This window comes from Pleurodeles waltl, chromosome 6 (assembly GCF_031143425.1).
Source record: "Pleurodeles waltl isolate 20211129_DDA chromosome 6, aPleWal1.hap1.20221129, whole genome shotgun sequence".
Taxonomy (NCBI): domain Eukaryota; kingdom Metazoa; phylum Chordata; class Amphibia; order Caudata; family Salamandridae; genus Pleurodeles; species Pleurodeles waltl.
In genome coordinates, this window is record NC_090445.1 from 835,032,381 (window position 1) to 835,051,299 (window position 18,919).

Consider the following 18,919-nt stretch of genomic DNA (forward strand, 5'->3'; position numbering starts at 1 on the left):
TTTTTCACAAAGGCCGTTTGTGCGGAGCAGCCTACAAAAACCACATTAAAAGAGAAACTACCCAGGCTGTTTCTCAAATTTCAGACAGTGGATCCACATGCAGTGTTCAACAGATGTGCATCAAGGTGACTTTGAAACAACATGTTTTTTTTCAGTTGCAAGTTCTTCAAGACAAAGGAAGGTAGTCAAGACGGATTTGCACACTGGGTCCAAATTGAAGTGGCATGGTATGCAAATTAATGATGGACTGGGATGTGTACCAAATAATTACCAGTGACTGAGATTAATTAGGACATTGCATCCGTCACTTTGTTGTGTTCTTTAATGCAACAACTCCTCTAGGACTGGTGTCTCCTAGAGGTGGGAAGACATTGTCCGAAGTCTGCACTTTCTGTAGTAGGAGACGAGGGACTGCCTAGAAACGCAGAAGTATGCCTCTCTGCTGAGAGAGTGATGGACTGTGCTTCGTTGTGCAGTAGGCAAGACTGTCCAGGCGGACAAGGCGACTGTTTGGGCCTGGCCCCCTCTTCAGAGCCACCCTCAAACATCTTGACTTTTTCCCTCCACTTTTTGCTGAATTCATTTTTGTTGACCTTAGTGCATTTTACCACTGCTAACCAGAGCTAAAGTGCTTGTGCTCACTCTCTTAATTCATGATTACATTGGCTTATACCCAATTGGCATATTTCCTTTACTTATAAGTCCCATGAAGAGTGATATACCATATATCTAGGGCCTGTAAATTGAATGCTACTAGTGGGTCTGCAGCACTTATTGTGTCACACACTTAAGTAGGCGTTTAAAACAGGTCCCAGGCCCGCCACTGCAGCCTGATTCTAGTGTTAAACTGTCATGTCAACTTGGAAGTTAAAACCTCTTGCCAAGCCTTAAACTCCCCTTTTATTACATATAAGTCACCCCTATGATAGGCCCTAGGAAGCCCATAGGGCAGGGTGCTGTGAAATTAAAAGATATAACATGTACTTTTAAGGTTTACATGTTCTGGTACTAGCCCAGTTGGGTATAGTTGCATGTCTGTCTGTATGGCTGTTTCAGCACTCTGCATAAAGAGGTCCTCAATAGTGTCCTTGGTTGAAATACACACATCCACAATTTGTGGGTCTCCGCGACTAGAAAAGAATGCGTGATGAAATCCATAAATGGTGCTGTAGGTAGTCTCTGAAGAATAGGACGAGATGGAAGAACTGGTTTCAGATGCTTGTGAGAGTGCTGATGCACTGCTTGCTGCCCTCTTGCCTGAGGAAGGAGAACTGGACCTGCAACTTCATCTTGACCCCAGATTGACTCCAAGGGCTAGTCTGCTGGCTTCCTGATCTGAGCCACAGGGACATAAAAGGATCCCCAAACAGCTCCTGGACCCAGCTGCAGCGAGTTCCTGACCCCCAAGAGGTGACTCTTAGGCCAGGCCATGTGGCCACCCAGCCGTGCACAGCAAGAGGCCATGTGCAGCGGTGTTTGTATTAACGTGAGGTAATTTGATATTACTTCACATTAAAAAACAAAGACATTCACACAAAAAAAGAAAGGTTACAGGGATGTTATAGTTAGGATTATGTTTTTCTCATACAAATCCATAGAAATTCAGCAGTTATAGTTATACTTCTACTTATCTGAAGAAACTAAAACTCATGCTGTTAAGTAAACATTAAAATACTGGTTGAGGGGTTCCCATTCAGTGTTAAAGGTACTGTTACCTTTTTAATGCATCTATATAGAGTAAAGAAGATCACACCTCCCTATACAACACCTCCCCTTTGTTTTTCACTTGTCAATCATGCCTGCATTTAACTATGCTTAAAATTGCTATCCCTGCCCCTTCTAGAAGACCTTTAACAAAACAAGATCCATGTGCAAAGCACAACTGTGCTAGTCATTGGTAGCCGCCACAACCACCCATGTGCAATCATCCCTTCATATCTTTACCACACATTTAACATTCTAGCTATGTTGTGTACCCTCCAGTGCCTCCTAGAAGAGTTCTGGTCTGATTACTGCAGTTGCACACATCCTCTGGCTTGGGTTGCCACCGGGCCGGTTTTATACCGGTGAGTCTGGTAAATCAATGTCCATGTTAGTATGTATTTTTCCCTTTATCAGTACGTTGGACACCTAAGCCCTCATTATAACATTGGCTGTAAAAAACGCCTACCACCTCAGCGACAGCCTCCAAAAGATCGTCATCGCAGCTACCAGCCGTCTGCCATAATCTGACCACAGCCAGATTTCCGCCACAAGAAGGGTGGAAATTCGGCTGTGGCCATACTGGTGAATGGCGGTATGATGGCGCTGCTACCACCAGCAGGGCCACGCCAGTAGACCGCCGCCAACCGTATTATGAGAAATAATACGGCCTGCCGGTGTTCTGCTGGCGGGCGCTGCTGGCGGTAGCAGTGCCCATCCCGTCTCCTGCCAGAAGACCCCCTGGATCCAGGTAAGTCGGGTCTCCGACAGGGGAGGGGGATGCTGTGTGTATGTGTGGGGTGTGTGCATGTATGTGCTAAACTATTGATACATGTGGATCTGAAGCTCTGTTTGGAAGGGAGGCTTACAACACGCCCCTTCCAAACAGTGATTCCTTGTTCATTTTTAAATCCATTTTAGGAGTCGGAAAAAAGTTACTGACTCCTAAAATGGGTTTAGTAAACAGAACAAATATTTTTTGTGGTTCAGATCTGTGAATCTGAGCTTTTGCAATCATAAAAATGCATCCGAACCAAGATTACTTGTTGAAGTACCTGCCTGAAGCAGTTATTGGTCCTTCTAACGCACAACTCAACAGACATTTAGTAAGGCTATTATATTCCACCCAGTACAACACTCTCAGAGTAGATCCAGATCCCAAAACTGGAGTTTGAGGCAGCAAATGATCACTTGACTGAGGCAAAAAGAGTGGGAGTTTCACATGGGTGACTACACACTGTGAAGGGAGCGATAAAGAAAGAGAAAGATAAAGACAAGAGAAAGAAAGAAGACAAGGAGGATATGTCTCTTGCACTTGAAGTAGAACACCTAAACTAAGAGAGCAAAGTTGGCTGTTTAATTATATTTCGAAAGAGGTAATTCTTTGTTTATGGAAAGCATTATGATATTAGATAATCAAACTACAAAACTATAGGTTGGGATATTGGGCCAGAACAAAATTAACATTGTAATATAAGAGATTGTCAGCACAGTAACTTTGCACCAGTTGTAGCTAGTAGATATATTTCACTGTAACAATGACAGCCAGATGCATGTAGCCACTTCAATACTGTTTCAGTTCCAAGCAAAAATGTAATATCTCACAGTGCACACGTTTCAGAATGAACTACTGCCCTAGATTATTTTGACTGAAAAATCAGATGTATGTGTATGGGGTAGTCATATATATAGTAATGTGGGGGTTGGAATCTACAGACAGGCCAGAGGCTTGGAATAGGAAAACCAAGTGTCAGAACATCACAGTATGGACCTTGATTACGATTTAGACCATCTGCTACAATTCCACACATGTGGCAACAAGGGAAACAATTTAATACTATGCATTCGAAGAAGTGATCTTACCCCGGAGACTGAGATAACTCTGTGATCTCCTGATGGGTTTCCTTGGTTTACTCAAAGCCAGCAGCAGTGCAGTTTTTGGAGAATCTAAATTTGAAAAGTCCTCGTTTGAAAAATGTTTTTGTTTTTTTGTTCTTTGGGCTTCACTGAAGCTCTCTGACCTGATGGCGGTATCTCTTAACAGCACTGTTGGCCACACAGTCCTCTGGGTGTCAGGGACTCCTTTGCCTGGTTTCTGAGTGCCTTCGGAGTTCAACAGACCGGTCGGGGATAGCTGCATGTCTGTCTGTATGGCTGTTTCAGCACTCTGCAAAAAGAGGTCATCAATAGTGTCTTCGGTTGAAATACATACATCCACCATTTGTGAGTCTCCACGACTAGAAAGGAATGCATGATGAAATCCATTAATGGAGCTGTAGGTAGTCTCTGAAGAATAGGACGAGATGGAAGAACTGGTTTCGGATGCTTGTGAGAGTTGCTGCAGTTGACCATTGGCCACTGAAAGGAAATCAAGAAAGAGGCGTCATACCAAGAGAAATCAAACAATGTACTCATTCCTCTCACCTCCCGATGGGTACATATCATTAAATACAAGAAGTTGCTATAGCAAAAATGCATACTGACGCACTGGAGGTTGTTTTAGAATGTTTTCTCTCATAAAAGAGCATTCCAAGATGGCCACCATTATTGAACAATGTGTGCTCATGCGTCATTACACACAAGCTGCCATTTTTATTTTGTTGGTTTTCCTGTTTTGGCAATGTTGAAAGAAGCATTGGCATAGACAATATCTCAGTACTCACATTTGATAGACAAGTCACATTGGCTTTGTCAATGCTTGTATATTATATATGTGTGGCCCATGGACCCCAACACTTCCTCAATCACTTTAACACTTTCCTCTGACCAATGGGCTAACTCTTCCTTTTCTTACATAGACACTCCTGCATATTCTAAACAAGTCAAGCTTCAGTTATAAGCACATAAAGCATATTCAGACTTAACATGAGCATTACTTGAGGAACAGATCAAGTGGCACATCAAGGCAAACACTTTACCTCTCACAAAAACACACTCAGTAAGTATAAACAAAATGCCAGCTTCTGAAAGACACATAGTTAATTTTCTTTTTTGTAGGTATGGTTATCCGTCATACATACCCAACTGAAATGCACCCAGTGCAATTTGATTAATTCATTATTTTGCTCATATGGCACCCCCTAACCTGTGGAGCCAACTGAGCACTGGCCACACTGCAACACTATGAAAGATTGGAATAATTTAGCATTAACTAAAGAATGCACAAGGCAGCGAAGTGATCAATTCTTCTGGCAGGGTCACCTTTTTCAATTCTATGCTCTCCCTCTTGGACTCTCACCAGCACCATGGTGTTTCACAAAAGTTTTGAGGGCTGTAGCTTACAATCTCAGAGAGAGAGGCATTCAGAAGATCATCTATTTAGATTACATTTTGATTATGTCCCAAAGTTATACGCAGGCTGTGAAGGATTGGAATATTGTCATATCCCTCTTAGAGAATTTGGGTTTTATTGTAAACAGATAAAAATCTGTATTAACACCTTCCAGATCTCTAGAAATCTGGGTTTCAGCATACACACAGTCAATACCCTTCTTTTGCTACCCTTGAAAAAGATCTCGAACATTTGGAAAGAGATAAGATTTGTACTCAGACAGGTGAACATTTCATTGAGAGAGCTAGCCAGACCTTCAGGCCTTTTATCATCCTCCATTCAGGTGATCTTTCCTGCTCCCTTACACTACCGTGCTTTGCAGAGGATAAAAGGCAGAGCACTTCGGGAAGGCTTATGGTATGGGGACAAAGTAACTCTAGATGGAGAGGCCAAAGAAGAGCTATCTTGGTTGTTGGAAAACTTGGATGCATGGAATGGCAGAGAGATCTTTGGTTGTTCTCCAGATTTTGTACTGGAATCGGATGCAAGCTCACTTAGTTGGGGTGCTCATCTGGGATCTCAGGATACTGGTAAGTTGTGGTCAAGTGGAGAGAGGCCTCATCATATACATTTTTTAGAATTAACAGCCGGCATTATGCCCTTATGAGTTTCAAAGATGCAGGGCGCTGCTACTCAAGATAGATAATGTTTCTGCCATTGCATATATAAATTGTCAAGGTGGAACAAGATCTACAGCTCTTGCAGCCTTATGAAAGAAACTTTGGATATTCTGCTTAGAACACAAGATCAACCTAAGGACAGAATATTTTCCTGGGAAGAAAAATCTTAATGCAGATTGGAATTCAAGGTTTTTGCGAGACTACAGGGATTGGAAACTGAACAAAGATTATTTCAGAAGGATAGTGAAGTTCTGGGGTCCCCTAAAGTTAGACCTATTCGCAAGCAGATTGACTCATCTAATAGAGAGTTACTTCAGTTGGATGCCGGACCCAGGAGCTCTAGCAGTGAATGCTTTCCTTCAAATTTGGAAAGGAATGAACACTTACACGTTTCCCCCCTTTGCAATTATTCAGAGTGTTCCACAAAAGGTCCAACAAAAAAAAGTGCTGTCTTGTCCTGATTACTCCATTTTGGGCCTCTCAAGCCTGGTTCCACGTGTGTCTGCAGCTAGCTTGTGACATACCCTTCTTGATGCCCGCAGACCAAGGGCTTCTGCTAAACAAGGATGGAAAGGAGCATCCTCTGGTCCTGAATGGGACCTTGAGCCTTCTAGCCTGGAAGGTATTAGGAAACCTAGATTCATATCAGGACTTTCGTGTAGAGCTGAGTACGCATAAAATATATAAAGGAATCTGGAAATCTTGGGTTTGTTGGTGCTTGGAAAGGGATCTGGATCCCGTGGAGGCTTCTTCAGTAGAAGTGGTACATTTTCCAGTAGATGAATTTGACAGGGGCCTTAGTTATAGAACAATGAACTGTTATAGGTCTGCAATTTCGGCTGGACATAGTCTGGTTAATGGAAGATCTGTTGGGAGTGTAAAGTTTTGGTATGCTGAGTGCTTAAAAACAATTAGATTAAGAAGACCTCCAAGATTAAAGTACACAGCTCTTTGGGACGTTAATCTAATCTTTTCTGTGTTCTCCAGTTGGCCTAGTAACAGATATTTAGACTTGAAGAGACTCTCTATGAAAATGGCCTCTTTGCTTTGTTTGGTGTCCTGCAGAAGAGTGTCGGATGTAAAGGCTTTAGAGGTGAGTAACAGAGTTTACTATATGTTTGGAGTAACATTTGAAATTACAAAAAAACAAAGTAGATGTCTGAGACAATCTTTTACCCAAAATTTGATTCTTGCAAAAAAACTATGTGTAGTGAACTGCATGAAGGAGTATGAATGCAGAATGAGTGAATTTCACAGTGATGGGAGCGAAAAACTTTTGATTTCTTTTTTTAAACCATTCAAACCGGTCTCTACAGCTACTCTTGCTAGATGGGATAAATGGACTATGCGATCAGCTGGCATTGATTTGAAGAAATTCCAGGCGCATTCTATGAGAGGCACAACGACTAGCCGATCCTTTAAAAAAGGTAGCAGATTAGAGGATATTTTGAGAGCCGCTGATTGGTCTAATTTGTCTACATTCGCAAAACATTACTACAAACCAATGGAGCACATATCTGATGTGGTTCTTAAGGGCTACCAACATGCATATTGGGAGCCTCTGGTCTTGTAATGAAATAACGATTTTCCAATTATTATGCCAAGAGAATGTGAATTTAATTAAAGACACAGAGGCTAACATTATCCCTCCCGCCCTCTCTAGTATATATGAATGTTGCAAAAAAATATATATATATATATATATCTATATATATAAATAAATATATTAGGAGAAATACATTAATAAAATAATATATTGCTTTACATTTATTCAAAGTGTATTATTATAAATGTATGGTTTTAAATATATTAGGAGTTGTTTCCATTCTATGCAATTTGTTACACCACAGAATAAAAAAAAAAGGCGCAATATAATTTCTTAAAAACATTCTGTTTTTGCTTCAAGATAATTCCCAGTAATCCTATGGTCAGATGTTCTTGTTGGATTGAAGAAGGAAGGAGATATCTACATGTCTGAAAATTGTTGAAGGACTTTTATCGCTAATTTGAAGTTTATACCTTTCAAAGTTTTAGACGACTCATCATTTAAAAGAGGCAGAATGCTTTATTCGTGGACTGGTTATGTGTATTGAATGTTCTATTCTAGAATGTTTTCTATGTGATGTGATTTGCTTTAAGGTGCTGTGTTGAGTAGTATTAAAGGAATAATGCATAATGTTAACCTCTGTGTCTTTAATGAAATTCGGATTCTTTTGGCATTGTAATTGGAGATTTGCTATTTCCAAATAGTGCATTGACAGTTACAGTGTACCAAGCACTAAAGTATACTATGAGCGCACAACTTGCTCAGTTAATCCATGGTCCTCCGATACACAATTTACACTAGAATCTTTACAAACTTTAATGAATTGACCTTTGTGGCCACACTTATCCCATACTTCCAAAGTAGAACAGAATGACTAATTGAGTAAATCGTCCTCACTTCCACACCTATAACAACCAAATTGCTTCTTTACTCTCGAACCAAAAAAAATGTTTTTATTATTTTCAAACAATTTATTGATGGTGCACGTCCCTTTGTATTTTTTAAAGAAATTAACATCCAAATTTGATTTTAAACATATTTCCAGGATACAGTTTTAGACTGATCAATTTCTGAGGCCTGTAATGTCCGCAACAAGCTCTAAACTTTCCAGAAACTTTTTTCAAATAGCTTTTAACAAGATACAATCTCTACTGACCATATCATAGGTTATATCTTGAATTTGAATGTGCACATAGTAATTATTATGCCGCTATGTATGTATGTATGTATGTATGCAGTATTTCTATAGTGCAAACCTAGCCAAAAGGAAGCAGAACACCTACAGGTCAAAGTTAAGCATAAAAGCAATGGGTTATAGGAGAGGTAGGTGGATGATGGGTGGTTAATACATTGTGATGTATTGTTCTTAAAAAGGTTAATCTTCAACTTGTTCCTAAATTGAAGCAGCATTGAGGCAGTCCTGATGACTATGGCCATCTTGTTCCAGAACTCGGGTGCATAGATGAAGGCCTACTGCCTTGTTTTGCTCCTGAAACCACCTGTGCTGGAGTTTGATTGTTCTGATGAAAATTGACTCAGAGTAACACAATGATTGGAAACAAGTAGCCACAATTGTTAACAATTAAGAATAAAAGTAGTCTGAAATATTCTCACATAAAGAAGAGACAGATAAATTAAATGGACATGATAGAAAAAAATCAAACATCAGATTTCCAATTCACCTCATTTTACTGTGGAAGGACAATACCAATACCAATTTTCACATCACTTTGGATTTGGGCAGGATACACCTCATTATATAAATAAGTATATTCAGAAACCATGAACACAAGACACCGACCACACAGTTGAATAGTTGAACACAATGTAAGGTGTAGAACACTTTGGCTCTAAATAAAATAACCAAATAAAAACGTTGCCTGCTGACCTCATTTCATCCCTAGTACTCTTCTGGGCCTTCTTGCAATTCTTTGGAGAGAACTAAGATGGCACAGTACAACTGAGCAGTCATCACCGCTTTATGATGACACAATGCCACTGGTGTAGCTCCAAGCAACAAGGTTGTTATGCAAGATAGTTGTTCATCAAAGGCATGCCAGCCAAAGTTCTTCTTCTATTTCCATAATACTCCTATCATATGCCATGTGGGACAGCAATCATAAAGCAATGAATATGTCTATGATAATCTTCAGCCACTGCACCTTTGAAATCAAGCTCCACACTGGCAGTGTATCAACTGCAGGTTAACAAGTCCATCAAAGGAGCGATCCAGATTGAGTCTGCAGGCAGCCCCACACAACAAAGCCTCACTCATGAAGGGTAGCAGACAAGGAAACTCTTAACACCATACACTATGAGGAAGAGAGAGCAAAGGATCATGATTGCATCCACCCTTGTGCTCAAATAAAACCTGAAACTTGTTAAGTTGTGATTTCTCTTCAACCACTTTTCACAACTTTGCCATAAGGAGGGAGCAGTGGTGTAACAAATGATGGTGGCCCCCATTCAAAGTACATGGAGGGGCCCCCTCTGGACTCATTCAGGGGCTCCCAGGCCAGAGTACTGTGCTGAAGGGGACCCCCACACCACACAGGCTGCAGGGGCCTTTGTTACGAGGGAGGAGGAGAACAAAGATACAATTGAGAGAAACACGTCATTGAGATAATTGTCACCAGCAACGGACTGCTCTCCATTTTATTCAAAGCTCCATGTGTACACCCACATTCTACATACTCAAACTTTCCCTATATAGCCACTTATACGATGAAAGATAAACACCACAGATGACAAAATATGGATAAAAAGTTCCACTGCTAGAGGCAAGATCTCAAAGAAGAGGCTGATAACCTTTTAATTGTGACTTTTAGAAATAAGCAGAGCAATGGAGGGAAAAAGCAGGCAACAAATAGACAAAAACGCTGTAATAAAGTTAAAAGTACAGTTTCCTTAAAGTGGCAAGCAATGGATCCACTCACTGTCAAAACTGGATACACACCAATAACAGAATGCCAGGATTACTTTCATCAAGAAGGGTCGGCTGAACATACCCATGTTTACCTTTGACAGTTCATTATATTGATGGTGTTTTGCTTATGAGAAATCGACTCAATATTTGTGAACACAACTACGCAGCTTTGTTGAAAGGGTGAATCAAAATGTTTGTCTCATCCAGGGTAGGCTTGTTGGTGTAGCAATTACTTTTGCATTTGTTGGAACTGCTAATTCCTCGGTTTTATTACTGATGATGCTTTACTCTAAACTGGAGTAAGCATTTCCAGGCCACAGAGTTTGTAAATTCATTACAAAACACTAGAACTGATCATGCATCACCAGCATCCTGTAAGTTATGACAAACTAGGGAAGGTACAAAACAAATCACTCCTTACCTTGCATAAGTATATTGCGATAGCCTGACTAAAACTAGAGAAATTATGTTTAAACAAAACAAACATTAAGGCAAAGTAGACAGTGGCCATTCCCAAAAAACAGTTACTTTTACTACATTTGTTACAAGTCCTTAATAAACATCCAGTCACAAAAAAAATCACTTAAGGTTGGAAGCATTATTTAGGGCTCCGTGTTTAAGGGTCCTGAGCTTCTTCATCAAAACAGTTTTCCCTCTAATCATTCTCTAATCATGTTCTCCATCCACCAGGTTTCTATTAACTCTCAGTATCTCAAAACATGAATGTGGAAAATCAGGAGTTTAAACTTACCAAATGCCAACATAATGTGGTACTTGTAGGAAAGTACCCTCTTTTTGGCATGGTTACCCATACTTTTTGCTGGCTGTCAGTGTGTTTTGATTGTGTTCACTGGGATCCTGCTAACCAGAACCCCTGTGACTGTGCTCTTTCCTTCTAAATGTGGTTGCTTGGGACTTCACCCCCCCACATTTGGCATATTGCTGCCCCATATAAGTCCCTAGTATAGGGTACTGGGGCACCCAGGACATTGGGGCACCAGGTGTTCCCCATGGGCTGCAGCATGTATTATGCCACCCATGGGAGCCCATGTATAATGTGTCTGCAGGCCTGCCATTGCAGCCTGTGTGAAAAGGTGCATGCTCCCTTTCACTGTAGGTCACTGCACCAGTTCACTGTAAGTCACCGCTATGGTAGTCCCTCCTAGCCCAGTGGGCAGGGTGCAGGTACCTATGTGTGAGGGCACCCCTGGATGAGCAGAGGTGCCCCTACTAACTCCAGCTCCATTCTCCTGGACTTTGTAAGTACAGAGAAGCCATTTTACCTGTGTACTGGACACAGGTCACGACCTATGTCCAGCTACATAATGGTAACTCTGAACCTAGGCATGTTTGACCAGCTTGACCAGCTCAAGCCCAGGAAGGAAGAACAAAGGATTTCCTCTAGGGTAGGGAGGCAACACCCTCTCCTTTTGGAAATAGGTGTTACATTACTTGGGTGGGGTAGCCTCCCCAAGCCACTGGTATGCTTTGAAGGGCACATTTGGTGCCTTCCTGGCATAAACTGATTTTCACCCATGGGTGGTGCCCAGAGCTCCTTCAGGTCGCTACTTGGTTCTGCCATCTTGAATCCAAAATGGGCAGAGGCCTCTGGGAGCATCCGAGTAGTCAGGACAGGCAGGTGACATCACAGCCCCCTTCTTATAGGGGATCATCCTGTTAGGTGACCAATCCCCCTTCCTAGGCTATTTATGTTCTCCCTCTTGGGTGGATCCTCAACCGCAATGATGACCCATTGAATGGATCTCCTCTCCACCAGAGCTGCATGGATCCTACATCACAGGTGGTGGTTTGGAGTGGTCCCCTTGGTCATCTCTACCAGCTGTCCATCTTGGGAGACGGTAAGCGCAGGACAGTACCCTTGTGCAACGTGTCTCTTGCAGCTATTAAGGCTTGTTGGCATCTCCTCCAAGGCATCCTCACGCTCCTTGTAGCCCCAGCCCCAAGCACTCTTCCCTATGATGCACAGCCCTCTGCGTGGTTCTCCAGTGACGTGGGACTCCTTCCTAGGTGCGCTGGATGGGCCTCACCCCGACTCCTGTGCTTGCTGCTTGTGGAGGCTGCCTCCTCTTCCTGCAACTCTCCTCACTGCTAAGGGTCACTTGGGACTCCCCTCCATGGGTTGAGTCCCCCTGAACCATTTGGGGGTTCCTAGTTCTTCCAGCTCTCCTCTACCGAATCCACTTCCTTGGGTGGGGCCCTACTTTCGCATTCCACTTAGAATATTGTTTGATCTCCACAGGGCCTTCAGTACTTACTATTGTTTTCACTGTTTTCCGTTGCCCTTTATGCTAATCACTGACTCCTAATGTGTATATAATATTGTGTTTACTTAGCTCCAGTTGGGGTTTGCCTATATAGTATTTTGGTATCTGTGTTACCATAATAAAGCACCTTTATTTTTGTAACACTGTGTGGTTCATTCATGTGAATAAGTGCTGTATGACTACAGAGCTATTGCATAATTGCATGTCTCATAGATAAGTCTTGGCTGCTCATCCACAGCTACCGCTAGAGTCTGGCTTCCCAGACACTGACTACACCTCACTAATAGGGGATACCTAGACCTGGTACAAGGTGATAACACCATAGGTACTTACCACACACCAGGCCAGCTTCCTACAGTACTCACACAGCCCTTCCTAATCCTAGTCTTGTATTCTTCTGTTCCCTTTTTGAGCTATCTAGAGATGTGTTGAATGTGTAGATGACTTGGGCACGCACGCAGTCATGTAGACTGTGTACTCACAGTCATTTGATTGAATATAATGTAGAGTATCACTTAATTGTGTGAGAACCTGTGAAGATATCCTCCGTTTGCATGTCATTAAAGTAGCTGCTATTCTATACTGGGAATGTAAAGAGCATAAACATACACCCTCCCTGGAGTGTCCTGTTACACTGTAGGTGAAATGACTTTGCCGCATAGAAGTGGCAATCACATATCAAGTGCCCGTTCCTCAAAGACCGTTCTCACAATGTTTGGGCTATTCTTCAGAAGTTACATGTGAGTGGCAGTAAGAGACCCTCCCTTCCACAGCGACATGTGCACAGTTGTCACATATCAGTCACTGTCACACCAAAGCCACTCTCATGCTTTAGTTTTCTATTCTATGCGCCTGCCACTCTAAGACCATTCACACACCATAAAACTAGTTTCTGGTAATGAATCATTGAAAACTCCTTACCTGTATTTTCTTGCTTCCTCAACAACGAAATCAATCCATTAGAGATGCACGCCATGATCTCAGGTTTGTTTTTTAGTTTTACCACTTACATCTAACCTTTTGTTCCAAAGAAAATTTGCAACATTGTTTGTTTGCTCTCTGCTCTCTCTGGAGGACCCTTTCTGCATTCATGTTTTCTCTGCTGTTCCGTCTGTGCTTAGCTCACCTTATATTATTTCTATTCCTTATTTGTAATTCTGGAGAGATAGTATCAGGAGGTCACAGATCTTTTCTGTGGGCTAAGAAACGATTACCAAGTTGCCATGAAGACCAGTCCTTGACAATAGGTGGAAGGTAAAGCACAATTGGTGAGTCAGAATACATTTTTATAATTTCTTGACTGAGAAAGAAGGATGATTTGTAGAAGATCCATGCATCATCACAACTACATTAAAAATCATTCTCTTATGGATCAGCAGCCAGTGCAATACCTTTAGGCTTCTAGAGACTGCACCAATTTGTTTAGCCCAAAAAGAAGCCCAGTGGCAGAGTCCTGAATCTATTGTAGTCTTTTAACCAAGTGTTGTTGGAGACCAGCTTGCTGGACTCAAAGTTTTGGCTTTGTCGATGCTTTTAATGTATTTAAAAACACAAGAAAAGAGACAATACTCAGGGGCACAAATGCACATCCTCTGTTAGATTTATAACTTTTAGCACATTTTGAAGTTCATACATGTCCTAACAAGAAGAGTTAACTCAAAACTATTCACTTAGTTCAAAATCAAAGAAAAGAATGCTAAATCAGTGTGCCAGACCTGAAGCTGTGACTTGGCAGCTGGTCTCATAGCATGATATTATTTTGATCCGCAGCAGATGCAATACCATTTGCCTCTTACACTTTTCATTGGCTAATGACACAGTGCTCAATGATATGTAATAATCACTATAGGCCCTATTCACAAACTCCATTTCTTAGACTTTTAGTAGTTGTATGACAGTACTACTAAACATATTACAAAATGCTAGTCACTAATCTACATGCGGAGGTGAAGACCTTCACCTATCTTATCATTTATGTTAGATCTTCGTGACGACTGCAGAGCTCTTCGCACATGTAGGCACACATTTTAATAGTAAATGGGGAAGGATGGGGAGTGATAGGGGAGTGACTAGAAAATATGGAATTCTTACTACGGAATTGGAAGTGTTACGGGAACAGTAAATAGGGGGTAGGATATTTAAGGAGGGGATTGGGAGGGGTGGATACCCACCCACAAAAGAGTAAGCCCACTGCTATTCACAAATTACACTTCTGTAGTTACTACATACAAAAAGGACCTGAACCAGAAGAATATATGTGCTCCAGCTCAGAGCTGGAGTAAGTTCAGTACAGGTACTGCATCACCTTCCCATAGACAAGAATGGAGACAGGGGTGTAAAATATAAGCCCAAAGGAACCAATGTTAAATTAAATAAACTTACTGTACATTTTTTTTAAATGCGAATACTTTTACTTTAATATTAAAACTATTACACATAAATAATGGAATTATTACTTTAAAAAAATATATTTTCAGATGAGGGATTATCTATGAAAGAGTAGCCCTTGATGAAGTAAATGTTCGATGTATTTTGACAGGAGAGAGCGCCCTCTCCCTCTACCCCATCCACAGTCCCCACTAACTGTCGTCCAGTACATGGCCTCACTGTGAATTGAATGGTCACAACAACAGTAAGAAACTGAGCTGAGACAACAACCAACATTTGTCTTGCATTGTTTGTATGGCGTGGTGAATGGAAGTATTCGAACAGGGTATTATTGCTTATGTTACACTTAACTATGTTGGTTCAAATTAATGTTGACACTTGTGAACATTGGATGTCTTACTGTATTTGTGGTTATATAATGATAATGACAAATGCAATTAAGAAAAGTGTAAAAAAAATGTTAATAACATTTTTGAAATTTAAACTTTTATGTAATTCTTTTTTAAATAATATTAGTTTAAATAAATCCTGCACAATCATTTTTACAATATATGATATAAATACTAATTTCAAACTTAACCTGCAATTTTTTTTTATTGAAATCCTAAGAAACATATTATATTTTAATATATTCAAAACAATTACATATTTCATTCAAAATTAAGTTAATACTGTGGCATTTATTTTGTTCTACATTTACAATACATATTTTAAATTAATCTATATTAATATTTAATATATATATATATTATATATATTTTTTACTATTTTTGAAGTTTAATAAATGTTTACATTTTTCTCTATGCACTACGATAGTGGTATCCTATTACCTACATGTACAAATGTGCAGGTAGTAACTTTTCACTTGTGAATTAGACTCCACCACCTGATTTCTAAGATGGGGGACATGCAAGTCTACGCTTTTGGATAATTTTGCACTTGTATATGGTGAATAGTCAAAAGTTGTATTATTACTAAAACTTTTAAGAGTAAATGTGTTTGTAGTAAATCTACAAGTGTAAATTTACCTGTGTGAATGGGACCACAGCGTGAACCCTTTCCCAGCCCAAAATGTTTAACCACAGCTAAAAGTGATGGCTCACAAGGTAAATGCATCTGTTTAAGGCAGAAGAAAACACAGACTAAGCCAGAGCTGAGGAACCAGTGGTCGAAGTGAGTATTAAGCACAGCATAGTGCTTTAATTTTGGCTTCCTTTATTGCATGTCATTGATGGTCGTGTCCCAAAAGATATGCCTTTAAAATAATTGTGGCATATGTTTTTGCATGAGTCTTTTTATACGGCACATAAACTATCAAGCATGCATGCAATGAGACTGAGACAAAAAAGATGCGATATCATTGTCAAAAGGACATGGAAATGAAGTGCTATCTGCCTATAAGTGATAACTAGGTTTAGAATTTATTTTCTTCACGTGGGGTTTGCAATTGATGTAAGGGAAAAAACAAGTGAGGTACATGCATTTCTGAGATGGGGTTCTCAGATGGAAAAATTGGGTTGCTGTCAGGTGGTGGGCGAGGGCAGATGGTTCTAATTCTTCTAATTTTCACAAAAAGAGACAGAAACGGTGGCAGTGGCACTGAACACCTACAGAACTTGAGTAACAAATCGGTCCTGAAATATAATCGCAGGTCATTTCAAAACCTATTCAGTAAAATACAAATGACCTGGAATCGCCCTTTTCCCACCAGCAACCACAACACAGAGGCTTTCAGGGACACAAACAAACACCTCTCACACACTGACCATTTGTATATACTTACGTTTATTTAGCCAGCAATATTCTGCTACCATTTCCTTGTATGCTGGGTACATGCCCGTTTCCTAAACAAATTGGAAATAACATTAGAAATGTAACCAAAAGTATCGATTTGGGTACTGTACAAGACACAGATGCAAGACAAACCTGATCTCGGCCTCTTTTATAAATAATACATTAGGTTTAGTTCTTTTCGAGCTGAAACTCTATATGCAATGCTTTAAGTAAGTGACTCTATGATGCCTTGGGGGGAAAAGTGCGGCTCCCTACTTTATTATTCTCTCCTACCTGGTTTCTTTGTAATTAGGAGGCATTCCTTAAATGAGACTCTTATTACTGTCATTAAGTAAAGAAGGCAAACGTTTTGGAAAACAATAAGCAGAGAGCTCGTCATACTTTTGTTTTCACGTTTGAACAGAAACAAGAAGATTTCTATTTCGGATCGTTCGCTTACACAGGCATTGACTGATATTTGACTCAATTGTAGGATCCGCTGTACTAAAAGAACAGAGCAAACCTTTGCAAAATCAATGATTGACGATCCAGATTACCGGAAAGTCTGCTCACTACTGTATTTTCCATCAATTATTGCTGCCTTTGGTGTATTTTCCTGTATGATCACTCTTAAAAAGGGTAACAGTCAGGACTACGGCTACGTATGTGTGGGTATACATTTTGGGCAAGATGTAGCACACAGTTTGCACGTCGCAAACAGCTAATTTTGCTGTTTGCGACGTGCAAACTACACTTGGCAATGCACAAAACCCCTTTTGCAATTCGGTAACCTGGTTATCGAATCGCAAAACGGGTTTGTGAGTCGCAGTTAGGAAGGGGAGTCCCCTTCCTAATTGTGAGTCGCAGTGTAATGCCAGAATGCTTTGTGACCGCGAACGTGGTCGCAAAGCAATCGCAGTTAGCACCCATTTCAAGTGGGTGGTAACCCATTCGCAAAAGGGAAGGGGTCCCCATGGGACCGATTCCCCTTTGCGAATGGCATTAAAAACATTTTTCCAGAGCAGGCAGTGGTCCAATGGAGCACTGCCTGCTCTGAAAAAATGAAACGAAAACGTTTCATTTTTTAGTTTTGTAATGCCTCTCGTTTTCCTTTAAGGAAAACGGGCTGCATTACAAAAAAACTGCTTTATTTAAAAGCAGTCACAGACATGGTGGTCTGCTGTCTCCAGCAGGCCACCATCCCTGTGAGTGCCCCGAGTCGCAGATGTTGTCAGGGACACCATCCTACATTCCAATTTGCGACTCGCAAATTGCGAGTCGATCTGACTCGCAATTTGCAAGTCGCAAAATGGAATATACCTACATCTGGCCCTTAGTCTGGGGCATAATTCAGGGGTCACTAGAAAAAGAGATTGCCATGCATTGCTTGCAGCCATGGGTAGAGCCTGTCATTCAGCATTTTAAGAAACTGCAGTATTAGTGGTTGGTTGGGGTGTGGGTAACAGTCCACCGCAAGTAATAATCACGGTCCCGGGGTGAACCACAACAGTCATAAAATTAGCCTGAGCTCAACCCCGGTGGCATAGAGCAGACCAGGCTTAACTTAGAGGCAATGGTTTAACTATTTATACAGTCCCAAAACCGTAATAAACTCAAAATACAACACAAGGAAAGTCCCAAACTAATTTAGAAAAAGTTAGAAACTGCGTCTAGTTTACTAAATAAGGACACTAAAACAACAAAAATCCAATAAGAGGAAAGAGAGAAATTTATTTTGAAAGTTTTAAATACAAAGAGCGCCAAAAAGCACTAAGCGCTAACTGGGGTGAACTGCTTGTGATGGGCCGGGTTTGAGGTAGACCATGATGGAGCTCAGGTCGGGGAAGAAACCAGGTTCGACCCAGTAGAAAGTTTTACATTTGGACTTAGTCTCTGAAGTAGAAGTCCAAAATCTTAAACAGGGAAAGGCAGCAGACTGAGAAAGGCAGCAGACTGTTGCCCAGCAGGGTTCCACAAGGATGGATAGCAGTCAGACAAGGTCCTGCTGAAGATGTTGATTTTTGGCAGGAAAGCTCTGCGCCGGAGTAATAAGAATTGTGCACCTACGGGAAGTCCATCTCTGGTTGGCTAATTCTGCTGCCTTTACTTGGTAAAGACTACTTTGTTGGCACGTAGTCACTTTTTTGGATTCTTCAAACAGGGCAAGGCTGCATGCTGTAGCTGAAGAAGGTACCATGAGACCAGATACCTTATCTGCATGGTCCTGGTAAATCAGATTTGTTACAGCAGAAAAGCTCAGAGGGGGGGAAACCTGAAACTTGACCGCTATGGCAACATACCTTGGTCTTCCCAGGATGTTCGGAGGAGTACACTTTGACAAAACCCAGT

General features: G+C 41.0%; 1 protein-coding gene and 1 long non-coding RNA gene across 4 annotated transcripts in view; one reads left to right on the forward strand and one right to left on the reverse strand.

Moving 5' to 3' along the window:
• Positions 1 to 7,733, forward strand: part of LOC138300316 (uncharacterized) — a 183,245-nt gene extending 175,512 nt beyond the window's left edge. The window contains exon 3 of the long non-coding RNA XR_011204907.1: positions 7,559 to 7,733. This is a non-coding gene — a long non-coding RNA (uncharacterized lncRNA). The remainder of the gene's footprint in view (positions 1 to 7,558) is intronic.
• PDZD7 (PDZ domain containing 7) overlaps positions 1 to 18,919 on the reverse strand; it is a 608,602-nt gene that overhangs the window by 377,028 nt on the left and 212,655 nt on the right. For all 3 annotated transcript variants that reach the window (XM_069239535.1, XM_069239534.1, XM_069239537.1), the window contains 2 exons: positions 16,581 to 16,641; positions 3,565 to 4,059 (listed from right to left, as the gene is read on the reverse strand). In XM_069239535.1, the coding sequence (XP_069095636.1) occupies positions 3,565 to 4,059; positions 16,581 to 16,641 (556 nt within the window). The remainder of the gene's footprint in view (positions 1 to 3,564; positions 4,060 to 16,580; positions 16,642 to 18,919) is intronic.